This window comes from Lissotriton helveticus, chromosome 7 (assembly GCF_964261635.1).
Source record: "Lissotriton helveticus chromosome 7, aLisHel1.1, whole genome shotgun sequence".
NCBI classification, from domain to species: Eukaryota; Metazoa; Chordata; class Amphibia; order Caudata; family Salamandridae; genus Lissotriton; species Lissotriton helveticus.
This window is the reverse complement of record NC_136068.1, coordinates 1,312,209,870-1,312,224,804: the sequence shown is the minus strand read 5'-3', so window position 1 is coordinate 1,312,224,804 and position 14,935 is coordinate 1,312,209,870. Positions and strand designations below refer to the sequence as shown.

General features: G+C 42.5%; 1 protein-coding gene across 2 annotated transcripts in view; it reads left to right on the top strand.

Moving 5' to 3' along the window:
- The window catches only part of JMJD6 (jumonji domain containing 6, arginine demethylase and lysine hydroxylase), a 75,376-nt gene that overhangs the window by 2,794 nt on the left and 57,647 nt on the right, over positions 1–14,935 (top strand). For both annotated transcript variants that reach the window (XR_013598847.1, XM_078654611.1), the window contains exon 3: positions 7,411–7,697. Coding sequence is in view for 1 of the 2 variants with exons in the window: in XM_078654611.1 (XP_078510737.1) it covers positions 7,411–7,697 (287 nt within the window). In the remaining variant the exon portion in view is untranslated. The remainder of the gene's footprint in view (positions 1–7,410; positions 7,698–14,935) is intronic.

Sequence of the window (14,935 nt, the reverse complement as noted above, 5' to 3'; positions counted from 1 at the left end):
AGATGGGGCGCAATCTTGAACATTATTGGGTTTGCCTCAGTAATTGCGGGTAGTATCCCGCACATCCTTTTTGTGGTTTGCCCCAGTAATTTCGAGTAGTATCCCGCACATCCTTGTGGTGGTGGGTAAAATCCACCATACCACAGTGTTATATTAAATTTGGTTTAGGGGCACGTTTTACACCCAACTTCTTGTAGATCAGAGGTCTTCAAACTTTTGACGGTTGAGCCCCCCCCCCCACCCCCAGCTGAATTTTTTTAAATGTCCTGGCCCCCCCCTCCCTTCACCACCTGACAGAAATTTCTGGAATCTGGTACACTACATAATCGACCGCCACCCACATATCCCGGGCCATATCCTGCAAATAGTGTTCAAAACAATGAGTGTTTCCTCCTTCTCCATGAATTCCTTCTCCATGAATTCCCTCCCTATCACTCACCTCATCTCTCAATAGCACCTTTCTGGCAAACACATAATTTTTTTTATAGTGCTACTCATAGTTTCGTCATACTCATACTATGTACAAATCCCTATAGAAACCACACCGCCACTTTTTAATGACGTGGTGGCGATAGGGGCATTGCCGTATTTACAAGGCAGAGTTAAGCCACTTAACTTGGCTTACGCTGCCTTGTAAATAAGGCCCTCTTTCATGCTACGCTTAGCGTGAAAGGGTGGGCAGTGGGTGTTGCGATGGGCGTTCCACTGCAACGGGCACCGATTTTGATGCTGCGCCCTATTTTCCAAGGGCAGCGTTAAAATTAACAACAGGGAAAACCTGGTCTTAAGCTGGCGAAACTAGGAGAAATGCATTATTTCTCCTCATTTTTGCTTCATCCATGTGTGACATGCATACTCCACTCTACAACACAGCGGCCCTCCACTCTATGCCTCTCTACTCCACATAATTTGCCCTGCTCCAGTGTACACCCCTCCAGTCTACTCCACTCAATCTTCCCTAATCTACACCAGTCTATTCCAATCTATCCCAATCTGCTCTATTTCACTCGATCTAACCCACTTTATTCCACCAAATCCACTGCGCTCTACTTTACACCACTCCATTAGAATCTACCCTACTTCAATGTACCCCACACCACCACAGTCTACAACACTACAATCCACCACACTAAAGTCTACTCCAGTCCATGCCAATGCACACCAATACGCCCCACTCCTCTCCAATCTATCCGACTCAAATATATCAACTCTACTCCAATCTAACCCAATCCATCCATTCCAATCTATCACAGTTTACCCCGCTCCAATCTATCCCACTCCACCCCAGTCTATTCCACTCCACCCCAGTCTACCTCAATCCACCACACTCTAATCTATCCCACTTTAATCTCCTGCATTTAACTCTAATCTCCCTTACTCCACTGCAATCCAATCTACCCCAGTCTACCCCCTTCGCGCAGTTTACCGTACTCTGCTCCAGTCTCATACCTCACTTCACGCCACTAACTTTTAACCATGCTAAACAGCCGCCACACTTGTGTACCATATGGCTAAAAGGCATTGCCAAAGCCAATAGCTCTCGCACAGACAAAACCAATTGGCTTTGCAAATGCTTGTTTTTAGGTGTAGCCCATTTGGGGAATATTTCTTGTGGACCATACCAACAAGCATTTGTAATGCAACAGGTTTTGCATATGCGAGAGTTTAAGCTGTTGGCGTTGTAAATGACAATGCATTTTATTCTGTTTTGACAATTAACACATAAAAAAGGCATTGTCATTTACAATGGCAATAGCTCAAACTCTTGTAAATGCCGTACCTATTTCCCTTCCAAGAAGCGATCAACATTGTCCCGGGCTGCATGGAAAGGGAAAGCGCGCATGGCGCGACGAATGTTGCAGGAAAGCATGTTGTCCCTGCAGTAGGAGAAACTCGTTAACGAAAATAGTGCTTATAGACTAAATAAGACGTAGCGTGTAGAGGCCACCCTTTGCTTATCTTTAGTTGACTTTGCCCCTCAATGGCTTGCTTTTTAGGTCGAAGCCTGGTTGCAAAAGACATATTTGGGACATGTAAAAATCTGGCAAAGGGAAACATTCCTCTCAGTGCTTACCATTGTCTTTGCCTTTTGTCCTTTATATATTTCGTGCTTTTTATAGTCTTGTTTTATTTTTGTTAGCCTGTCCAGCTAGTGTTTGTCCCTCCCTTGGAGCATAGCCTTTTTAACCTCCACTCTAATTGGCTCCTTCTTTCCTTCAACAGTGCTTCTTTTCTGAAACTTTTTTTTTTCATTTTCGTGAAGCATTCAAAGAAAGTGCATGTATTTTGCATCAGGATCTTCCTTGTGTGCTTTTCTCCGCTCCACTTCGCTCTGAAGCACTGCGTGTTTCTCTGTACGCCAAAGTTACTATCGCCTACTATTTTACCTTTCTGTTTTTGCCCCACCCACACCTGTGTAACACTCCACCAGGTGTGCTTCTCAGCCCCATAGCTAGCGCCCTAGGTTATGTTTTGCTACTTTTTTGCCACTTGGGCCCACCCGCACCTATTACTTTCTATACCCAGTTTGCGTCTCTGTGCCCTGCTGCTTTTGTTGCTTCAGCCCTTCCCCCAACCCACCTGTTTTCCCGTTAAAATGAAACTTTGTAATAAAAATAATAATGTATCAATCTATTTCGGTTTGGTAGATTAAAAAGAAAATAGATGTTATGATGTGCAGCGCATGCACTGTTAAAATTTGCATAGTCAACTTGTCCTTAATCCAAAACCTGATGACTTTGCCAATAGATGTTTAGTTTGTTTGGGGGGGATGCTCTGATCCGCCTGACATTCCAGATGGATCAGGGGCTCCTCCCATTAGCGCGGGACACACCTCGGAGTAGTTGTGCACCCTTTAAGTCTCCCATTCATTCAGGTACTTTGAACTGTCCTGTGCATCACCACCGTGCATGGTCAGGTCCTGAGGTGTTTGGCAGACTCCCCTTCGTAGTCAACTCATACCTCACCAACCACTATTGTTCATAGCATATCAGGGACCTCTGCTGCCATGGAAAGCACTGCAAATAATTGTTCTTTTGTAAAATGAAACAACACAGTTTACTTAGGCCTTCGTGCATCTGAGATGCAAAAACTGAGTAGACCTTTCAGGGTGGTAGACCTAAGTATTTGCTGCAGCTCTTTCACCCTTCAGTGCTCTGTGTAGAAAAAAAGCTATGTTTTCCAGTATTTTAAAATGTCAAACTTGAAGGGATTGAAAATGTATATGCTCCAACGCATTTCAACTCCATGCCAGAAAATGCTGCTGCCCCCAAACCTCGCCCAACCTTCACTCACCCCAGGATCAAACTGTAACGCAAATCTCTAAAGTTTCAATTATCCACCACCATTCCATTCATCTATTTTTTTAATAGCGTTTCCTATAGCACTGTTGCCATTTAAAGGCCCCCCGTCCCCTTGTTGTTGCATGGCCTTTTTCCCACACTGTGATGCAGCCACTTCCACCATCCTGTTGGGGAAAAAGCACTACGCTGGCCACGTCATATAGCGTTTTTTTTCTTTCTTACTGGTTATTTAGCTGCTGCGATGTTCTACAGCATGGCTAAAAGACATCGACCGAACCAATAGTTCTCATAGGTGAGACCAGTTGGCTTTGCCAATGCTTTTTATTTGATGGCTTGTCCTCTGCTCTTGTGTTTTTTTCCTCTCCTGAATCATATTCTCTTCACAATTTTTGATTAACTTGTATCCATCCACTACTCACTTCTAGGTAGCTACTTTTTTTCTTTTTTGTTTAGTTACAGTGTAGGTGGTTTCCAGCTCGTTCCTTTGTGTATTCTCCACAAAGTACCTGCCTGTGAACTCCATGTTGATACCATCCGCTGCTTGCTCTTTGGTGTGCTTATCCCCTGTCCCCCTCATCCATGTTGCTCGCTTCCTTGTGTGTTGTTTGACCCACCACCTCATTTATTTGTCTCTGTGGGGAATTTCATTTAACACAGCCGGAGAACTGTTGTAAACCGCATCATGTTTGCTTCCTGGACCAGCAAACCCCATATTTTTCATCATCATCCCAAGGCATATAAAATGTAGTACCTTTTCGATGGGCAGGAAGTGGCATTTGTTCTTGGACAATGGAATGGTCTTAAATTCTTAAACTTTTATCTTGTGTGAACTCATTGTAACTTGTATTTCACTTAGTGTTCTTGCATTTTTAGGTCTCGCTGGCGTTGCAGCGCGATGCGCTGCCGCCAACGAGACTTATAGTCGCCGTGTTTCCTCCCAAGGGAGACAGACCTGGGCACGAGCCGATTCAGGTCTGGGCACGAGCCGATTCAGGTCTGTGAACGCGCGGGAACGCCAACGTGCACGCTCATGGCGGCACGCTCCTGTCCTCCCGCGTCTCTTGCGAGGCGCGCTCCAGGCCGACTTCTGCTGCCACCGCTCCTCTGGGCCGGCCATCCACTCCGTGGGCGCATAAGACGGAAGTCCCGCCCCACGACCACCGTGAGCGTGCACATCCCGACACCGGAAGCTCGGGAGAGTGCACGCTCACGGCTTGTTCCTATTGTTGTATAATATCTCTCACAACATGATGTAGACTGACTCTCCTTTGATACAGCGGTTGGTAGCAGGAATGTTTTTGATCATGCATGTTTCCAGAGACAGCGAGGTTCCTCCTTCGTAATGTTGTCAGCATTAGAAATGGTAGAAGGCGGTTATCTACAGGTTATTCACTCACCAACAGGACTATGGACACTGAGGGCTGCCCTCGCAGCGCATCAGAGGTATCGGTGATAAATGGCTGATTTTTCTGATATTTATAAGTTTCCCTTCTCTTCATTGCATGATTTTTGCTCGAGAGAAAGTGTCCCTGATAGTCGTTGAAATGTCACCTCTGTGCATGTAACTTTATTCCGTCTCATCGTTTGAAGCATTGCGCAATAGATTCACTGTGCCTTTAAGGCTCATCGGTCATTTAACATCCCAATAGTGCGCTAACAATCACTCTTTGCATGTAATGAGCACTGACGCGGTTTGGAAAAGCGTGGCATTTTGTTTTTTGCTCTGACTCCTGATTGAAATACCGGCACTGTTTATGACCATACACCAGTAAGCCTTCACATAATTAGTTTGCTTATCTGCATGTCATTGGAATGTTTTCCGGGCAGGTTTGGTGCTCAGTATCATAGAGACGTGGTTATACTTTTACGTTTAGGCCGTTCGGATCTGGTCATTTGTACATCAGCCTAGCCTGTTTTCTGTTGAGAGACACTGGGTTTTGTGTTTCATCTATTGGTGAGTTTTCGCCTTTAATTTGTAGTGGCTTTCTTTATTCGCCTTGTTCACAGCAGCATATATATGGTTAATTATGCTATGTCTCTTTCTTTTTTAGTTTGAAAGGAATACACTTTGTGTATCTGTTCATGTTGCATTACTGTGCATACTTTGAAACCCGTGGAACCAGGTTCGAGTCTCGGCTTGGACTCCGCATCGTGTGTTTCTGGGCAAATCACTTAATATTCCTAACCCTAAAAAAAATCTTTCCTAGAGCAATGTAACTGGTGTTTGTGTAAAGGCCTCCACTACCCTTGCTCGCCTAGTTCGTCGTAGAACAAAATGCACACCAAAAACACGCTTTCTTGAGACACTGCCATTAACATGTTGCTCATCCCAGAGGCGTTTTTCCTGTCACCTAATGCTATTGTTTAGGCATATGATCCTTTCACCTCCAATGGAGTGCATGCTTTTAAAACTTGGCAACTTTTACACCACCCTTGACCCGTATGATGAATGGTCTGCTTTGAGCAACTATTGTTCTGCATTTTGTAGATTTACCTAGAATGTTTTGCACTCTAACAATAATGAAGGTGCTACTAGTAAGGTCATATTTTGTACACTGATGCACGTTCTATTGACACCCCGCACAGCTTTCAAGACTTATAAATTATGCATAAAAGTGAAGAAAACAGATTTTTTGCTGGCTCCACAAACACTGGATTAAGCACTAATGGCATTGTAAACCTATGTAAATATTAGGCTGATTTTATTTGGGGATAGAGCTACATCATATGACACACACTGCATGCAGGGCAGTAAAGGGTATTATGTGTAAATTATTATACACTTTTCTGTATAAAACATTATTTCTTCAATGCTTGTGTTTTAGTAAAATACAATAGATTGTATCAGTGTATTCAATGGAATTTGTTGAAAGTAATTGTTTCTTAACTTAAACATAGGAATATTCGAGAATACTTCTGCTCCGTTACAATGTTGTCCTCAGTCACCCAAAAAAGATATCAGTTTGTCATGGGAACTGCAGAGTTGCTATATGTGAAGAAATATTGCTGCCTACTATACCATACATAAGTCAATTTCTTGTAGCACTCATCCTTGGCTGAATGACTTCACTGTGCTCTCTAGCTTGCTACTCGAGAAAAAAAATAGACACTATAAAGTACAAATATTTGATAAGTGAAGAAGCTGGGTTTTAAACCCTAGTTTCCCGGTTACATATTGTACAATTCAGCCCCTTACATATTGTATTATATTGTAGCGCAGCTCATATATAGTGCCTACTACCCTTATGCAGGGTGCTAAAGTTCTTCCCTACATGAGTAGCACACTACATGCAGTATGTAGGGTGTCTGATTGGAAGTATGTTGTTTTTGTTTAAATTGTTTTTTTTTCATGTGATGCACAATAACCACAGATTTGTGTCTATCCTAATATAGATCGCAGCGCATAGCAGTTTGTTGGATGGTGAAGTGTAAGAGCTCTGCATGTGCCATTATGGTAAATTATGATATAGTGTGCCTACCTGGTTACTGCACTGAGTTGTTCAATCTAAGATTTTGTGTTTAGTTTTGGTTCTAAGCTGTCATGGTTGGGGATAGAGAGAGAAGCGATCTGTTGGGATGGACATTTTTATTATCCCATTTCTGAGTGTTTATGTGAGATGTAAAGAAGTATACGTATTTGGGACCTGTAGTAAATGTACTATATTGAATTCCTCCAAAATTGTGCACTAATAGGTGACAGATCTTGTTAGTATTTAATATATGTTCATTTAGTAGCACAGTGCTGGTGATGGACTACCCTATTTGCAGATGTGTATTTAATGGATATACTTTTTCTTTGTACTTGGAACTGCACATGTTTGAAATATCTAAATGAAAAGCCCTACCTACGTTGGTAATAGCAAAAATGATCTATTATATGCCCCAACAAATCCTGGGGGTGTTCCATACCTGGCGTGTCACGCAGTTTGGTGCTTACTTTCCCTCCTTGTTAAAGAACAGTAGATGTTTCAGCACCCAGGCTAACGTGCTGCATAGCTAAATACATATAAGGTCCGAAAGGCGAGACCAATTGCATTGCAAATGCTTGTTTTTTGTCAGTTAATAGCTTTCTCAAAAAAGAAATAATCATGTTTGCATTTTTTGGCAGGTGGTTTGTGATGGGACCTCCTCGATCTGGCACAGGAATTCATATTGATCCCCTTGGAACCAGTGCTTGGAATGCTTTGGTACAGGGGCACAAGCGCTGGTGTCTTTTCCCCACTAATACACCTCGGGAGCTGATAAAAGTGACCAGGGAAGAAGGGGGAAACCAGCAAGATGAAGCGATCACCTGGTTCAGCATTGTCTACCCTCGCACCCAACTACCTACTTGGCCTCAAGAGTTCAAACCATTGGAGATTTTGCAGCTGCCTGGAGAAACTGTTTTTATACCAGGTAGAGTAATGTGGTCTACTGCATTGATCATTTGCTTTCCCCGGAGAACAATTGTACACATGGTAATGGTATTTTTAGATACAAGTTTTGACAGTGCAGCTGTTAACCAGACATCTTGCTAATAATATTTTGAGTGTGATTTGGGTCTGTCTTTTTTTAACTATTGGCTTTCTTCAGCCAGCCTTATTCAGCCAGCCTTACTTATCCATTAGCTCGAGACTTTGTAAATCACACCTCAGTCCAGTGGGGCTATTCATGTCTCGCCTAATGCTAGTGGCTGTTTGAATGTATCCTTCTGCCTCCACTCCAGTGTTTAGTTGAGTGAACTATAGTTGCCTTTCTGCTCCTGCTGAATCCCTCCAGGGTCTCTCATTTTAGTGTGCTAATACTGCATGCATTAGCACATTAAATCCAGTCCTATTTGGCTTTGCCAGTTCTTGTTTTGTATTGTACTCTTTTAGGGGCTGCTGTTTGATTTTGAAAATAGTTCAATCGGAGTACACCCAAAACAAATATATTGTGTTTGTCAGTTTTGGGACAGTAATCCTAAACTCTAGTTTTTCGCTGCAACATGACTTTAAACTGGTTTCCAGGCCCTTAACCGCCTCCATTTATCTCTTGTGTTAACTTATGGGTAGCATGATTGAGATTAGGTCTTCTAGTGTTTTTGGCATGGTTGGTATTTATTTTCCACTGACAGTGGCTTTGTAGTATTTGTAAGAGTAAGAATTTGAAAGTGCATAGAGATGACTTGACGAGTATAGTGTGCTGTAGTTCATCATGGTCTGCTATGCTTATTTTGACCAGTAAAATGTTCGGCTGATATCTGTACGTATACAGCTAAGTTGGGGGGGGGGGTTGTGATCTCCGTTGTGTCCAAACTTAGAAGTGCTTTTTAAGGGCTAGTTTTAAAGATGGGTGCCTTTTTAGGTCTCGCCTAGTGACGCAGCGCATGCGCTACTCGCCCTTGCGAGATCTATTGTCGTCGCTTTCTGTTCAGAAGGGAGACAGGAGATGTGCCCACGTACGGACACATCACGTGCACGTGGCGTTTCAACACCACGCGCGCCTGGTTGCGCTTTCACTTTGCACGTGGCGTTTCAACACAGCGCGTGCATGTCGCGCTTTCATGTTCCCTCCCCCGTCGGCTCCAGATTATCTCCGAAGCTCTCGAGGACCCTGCGTTGCGTCAGCAGTCTCGGAATCACGCTGTGTTGACAAATGACGCGGTCTCTGGGCATCTCTTGGGGGACACTGGTAAGGGGTTGGGGGTGAGTGGGGTGGGGGGGCGGGTGTTTCCATCACTGCTGGGTTCGTGACCGCTATTTGCTCATGGTGGAAAGCGCATTCCAACTGCTTCTGTGGCCATCAATAATGCAGTATTAGGTGGCTGCATTCCATCGACCCATGGCCTCCCCGCCTCTACAAAGCGCTCTAGTTGCAGGTGTTAAGCAAGAGTGCTGCTTAAGTTCTAATTGTTACACCGCAGATTGTATGGCGACACCAGGCCATGCCAAGTTACTCTATTGTCTGGGAGGCCGTACGCAGACCTGGTCCTCGCTTTCAATCGCTCTGGTTTCATTACCATTACTTATTCATAAACCGCCAAGGAAGTTCTCAGCTCTGTAGACAGTGATGGCACAATGGCAACGCAGGAAAACTGTCACCATACCATGGGAGAACATGTATTCTGGTGATGTTCGGTCACTGTATCACATTACTACGGTAAATATATAGCAGGCCAACTGGAATTATGCATGAGGGGAGAACCAAAATATGTGGAAAGCATACTAAATCATGTGGCAAGAGAAGGCAACATAATGCCGCTCAACATTTTGTACTAATATTACTTAATTACTTTATTTTTACATATGTTAACAATATCTGGGTAAATGTTTTACCTTTTTATTTTACAATTGTACTGGTGTGACCCCCCACCCCACCCCCCAAAATACAACAGTAAGCAACAGAAAGATGACCATTGCAAAGCTCCTACCTCTGCACAGCAACACATGTTTATGCATTTGAGTTAGAAATCTTGTTTTGTTAAAATCTGCAGAATTCATAGAAGATGGTGGATTATGTGGCAAATCCATAACTGTACTAAATTGCGGCAGCCACAAAATGACTTTGTACCAGTGACCCTAGTATACAGTTACTATTCTTAATTTCTCTTCTACTTACCATCCAAGGTAGGACTGGCTGGAGTAAGACGTATTGATAGGTCAATGAATTGACTATGATATTGTCGTAAGTCGATCTAAGCAAACCTCCATATAGTGTCATACAACTATTCTTGTTCGCATGTGCTCCACAGACAAGCATACAATGGTGGATGGGTCAAAAACAGTTGGTGAATTATTCAAAAAAGTTCCAGGCAGACTGAGGTGGACAAGAGTAAAAAAGTAAACAGAGGTGGGAAAGCTGAAGCTCATGCATGGCTGGTTAGTGGTAAGAGCAAACAAGCACACTGGATGGCCCTAGAAGGTATTGAGCAGTATCTCGGGCATTAGGTCCTACCATCATGTGAAATGTTAGGAGGCTGATTGGACAGCACACTCAATAGCATTGGTTCATCTTTCTGTTGCTGGAATGCAAAGGCGTCGCTCTAGTTTGTTGAGATAGGTATGTTCTATGTACGTCATAGCTACCATCATCTCAAAGAATATGGCGATTCCCTAGATCTAGAACCCATGAGTGATTCAACCCGGAACCTCCCTAGAACTTTCGACTTAGAAACTCTTCGAAACTCCTTGTCCTGCCGAATGGGGCTAATACGAGCCCTATAAGCACTTAGAAGCAAGTAGAGCCATTTCGGAAGATTGAGGTGTTCAAGCAGCAGTTGAAAGTTAATTAGGAGTGTGATTGTTGTCCTGAAGAATATTCCTCTGCACGGGTTACCAACAGGTCTCTCTTTCCCAAAAGAAAACATTGTGTTGTTACGGCAGACTTGCTTGAGGATAATTGGATGTTGAGCTGAATGGAGAGTTAAAATTGAAGTGATTTAGTGAAATGTAAGGGATCCGTATGTAACTGTGGTGGCGATAAAATATGGACTATTGCTTCGGTAAATTAATACTTGGTTGATCACTCTTGCTTCATGTGACATGTTCGTTGTATCCAAACTTACTAGCGACATCTAAGAACCTTCCGCACCTCCTTTGCTAACTTGTTTTGTATGGGGAACTCCTGCTAGTTTTTAGTTGCCATGACCAGATTACTTTAATTGGACGTTGCTTGGTTTCACTGTATTTGAGAACTAAAATATTGTGGAAGCATAATCAATTTTACTCTTTAGTCACTATTTCTTATCGCGCCTGGTTCCTGCAGCCTGTAATTTGTTTTTATTGTAATGGTATGTAAGATGCTTCAGATCCACGTTTATCTAGAATAGAATCCACTTTATAAAAATTTACTGGTGAAACAACTGTTACGTTTTCTGCTATAAAACATTATCTGTTAGATTTTACCACACTACATGTGGGTGTAATTTAACTGTGTGTGTGTGTGTGTGTGTGTGTGTGTGTGTGTGTGTGGACATATTAATCTGCTTGCCGTGGTACCAGATATTACCATGAATAATGTTTACTTCTGTTGCAGCACAGTATGTCTGTAAGCATTATTTACTTTCATGAGTTTCTCGTACTGCATGCACGACATGCTTTCCTGCCACATTCAGCCTCCATGCGCGCTTTTACTTTCCAGGCAGTACGGGACAGTGACGGCTGCACCTTTGAAGTGAAATAGGTCTTGCATTTACAAGAGTTGGAGCTATTGGTATTGTAAATGACCATGCCTTTTATTTATGTTTTAATTGTCAAAATAGATGAATATAAGACATTGTCATTTACAATGCTAATAGCTTAAACTCTCGCAAATGCGAGACCAACTGCATTGCAAATGCTTGTTGTAATGTGGTGGGGATACAACTCCTTCCTATAGCGTGCTTTATTTACTAGGATATTCTGCCCGTATCTCATGGTCCTTATTCCTTTAAACCTTCATGTCTGTAGTTCTTGGTTGGTAGCACTGCAGTAGTGTTGTCCGCACATATATTTCCCTCGGCTCATGTTGTTATGAACAAGTGTTTTTTTAAAATTGGCTAGCACACTGTTGAAACAACTTTTGGCTTTGTTAATGTGGTTTTGGTGTTGCTTTAGAATCCTCACATTGCTATTCCAGAGTTAATGCTAAGATGTTAATGTTTAATGCATTCTGATACCAAGAAGGTTTGTTCATACTTTGATATAAATAAAACCTAGAACATCGCAGCCTGCAAGTCGAATCCAACTATACATTTAAACATTTTCATTAAACCATTTTATAGAGAATTTTTTTATTAAATAATACACATGGGCAGTTTTTTTGTTGTTGCAGTCTGTATGGTAAAATATGTTTGTCTGATGAAGCATCTCTAATTAAGAAAAAACAACGCAGGAAATTGTTCAATAGATATTACTTTTTTACTTGAATACATTTTTATTTTATTTCTGTGTAGATATTTCCCAAGCTGCGCTATGTGTGTGCTCCATCCACATGGTGAACAAAAGAATTAATTTTTTTATCTATAGAACAAAGATGACTATTATGAGGTGTCATCCATGTCTTGGGCATCTGAAATCTACAGAGGAGAATTCACTTTGTCCCGAAGATATGCCCAGGCTCTTGTTTGTCTGTTACACCTCTTCTCTCCTGTGATGGTGGGTGTGTGCAGAACAAATTGATTGATAAGGGGCGAAGTAGCTGTGCAAGTGCCAATCAAAATCTCTGGTCAGTCTGGTGATTTAGTTATTTTGTTACATCTAGAATTGTATTATTTTTCTCCCGCTCAATTGTCCTGTCCTCCAGTTGTTTAATGGCTTCAAGGTATTTTTATGGTGCATGCTTCTAGGCACTGCGCTTCGTGCATGGAATGTTTGGATAGACAATGACCAGAGAGCCCTGGTTGTACTGACCTCTACGTCCAGCACCTCATTGGGTCCTGATATGCATCACATAATTCACTTCTTTTACTTTCCAGTCCAAGAAAGAAAAGTAAACACCAATACCTATGTTTAAAAAATAAAGCAGCCTGACATTGACTTCTATCTTTGAGTCACCAACAAATTCAACTCCGAATGTATATCGCTCTGGCCTTCGAGACCCTCTCAAAATCAACTCCTGACCTGACCCACAGTTTGGGAAACGCAGGTCTACATAAAGACCAAATGCTTTCAATGGAAGAGGTTTCATATATTCTGTGCTTGAACTGAAACATTGTCCGGAAAGCGTAACTAGGAAGAGAAACTTGTACCTGACCACGTGTGCTAAATCTGGCTCTTATGCATTTTAAACACTGTTACCCAAATTGCTGGGTCCTTATTTTTGAATAACTATAAAAGTTAGACTTGCTATGCCTTGAAATGTTGTGTAAATGGCAATTCTAATTTCAAAAGGGCTAGTGAAGTTAAAGCCTTTTCAACTCTCTCCTAATAGCGTTTAGCTGTCTGTTGTTGAAGACATTTATTTGTTGGACAATGCCAATAGTTCTATGGGCTTTGTGCCAACCTATTGCTTACCATTTGTTGGTTTTCTTGTAGAAATTTTTCTTCTTATTTGCTTTTGGCTTTTTCTGCGACTTTCCTTACTCTTGTTTACCCCTGCCTTGAAGCATAATACCTTTACATTCCCTTGTGTTTGCCCCTGCCTTGATCCCTTTACAATCCTTTTGATTGGAAGAGGTTTGTCTTTCCACTGCCTGCATTCTGGAAAGTATTATTAGATCTCTCCCTAGACCGTCCATTAGAGGGGTGCAGGGAAAGTACTTCTTCCAAAAGGCAAGTCTTCAGCTTTTTCTTGAAATCAAGAAGAGATGAAAGGCACTGGTGTGTAGTGGCAGTACATTTCATACTTTAGAAGCAATGTAAAAGAAAACTCAACCTCCGATTTCTCTTCTGTGAATGCGTTGGACATGTGTCTGTAAGTTTGCAGCTGAGCAGAAGTGCCTGAATGGTTGATGGAAGTGTATGCTGCTAAGTAGGCTAGGCCTGTGTTGTTTAGTGCTTTGTATGTCTGGGTGGGTTGCTTGAACTGTGTGTGCTTGTGTATCTGGAGCCAGTAAAGCTCCTTCAGGTGTAGTGTGATGTAAGTGCAGTTTGGAGGTTGAGGACTAGTCTGGCTGCTGCATTCTGATTGGAGTTCTGTCTTCTTGTGAGATGCTTGGTGTTACATGAGTAGAGAGAGGTCCTATAGTCAGTCTGCTGGTGATTAGGGCCTGGCTGGCGGTCCTATTGGCGTGGAAGCAACATGTGGTGTCTGTTTACCTGGGTGGACTTGTGCATCTTATTATCAATGATGATTCCAAGGTTTCTGGTATTTGGGCTAGGGATGGCTCCGAAGATCTGTAGGCCACCGGATGGAGCCCCATGCCATCTGAAAAGCACCACTTCTGTCTTGTCTGTGCTTATCTTGAGACAGTTGGTTTTTATCCATGTGGCTAATTCAGTCATGCAGGCAGTGAATTTGTTCCTTCTGTTGGGGAATTTGTGTGAAGGTATACGTTTTATGTCGTTTGCATAGGACAGGTTGTTAATGTCTTGGGCATGGATGACCTCAGAATCATGTAGCCGTTAAAGAGAATAGGGCTATGTGAGGACCCTTGAGGGACTTCGCAGATGAGTTACCAATCCTCTCAACTGTATGGTGATGGGTTGAAGGAGTTATTATTGTCAGAAATTAGCAGGTCTATCAGGATAGGCCCCTGAATGCCAGTCTCGTGCAGTGGTCTGATGAAGATAAGGTGAGTGACTGTGTCAGATGCAGCTGCGAAGTACAGTAGAATGAGGACATGGTTTCTCCTTTGTCTAGGATCCTATGGTTGTTGTATCTTGCTGCAATGAGAGCTGTCTCCTTGATGTGGTTGGATCTGAATCCTGACTGGTGTCGAGGAGCTGGTGGTTAACTAAGTGTTCTGTGAGGTATCGGTTAATGTAAACTGTGGATGAAGATTAATTCATAGCTTTCCACCCAGCAACATTCCACTGCAAATGTTTAATCCATTAACTGTTTTAAGCTTAAAAATGTCAGCCTCCTTCCTTTGAGATCAGTGTAGTTGGCGCCAGAAGTGTGCAGTTTGAGTAACAGGTAGAGTGGCGTTGTCATAAAGGGCACCAGACAAGCAGTTGGACTACTTTGTTGTCATCGCATGTGCACTTTGCATTAATATAGTCCTCTCAAAGATTTAAGTATTAGTATAAAAT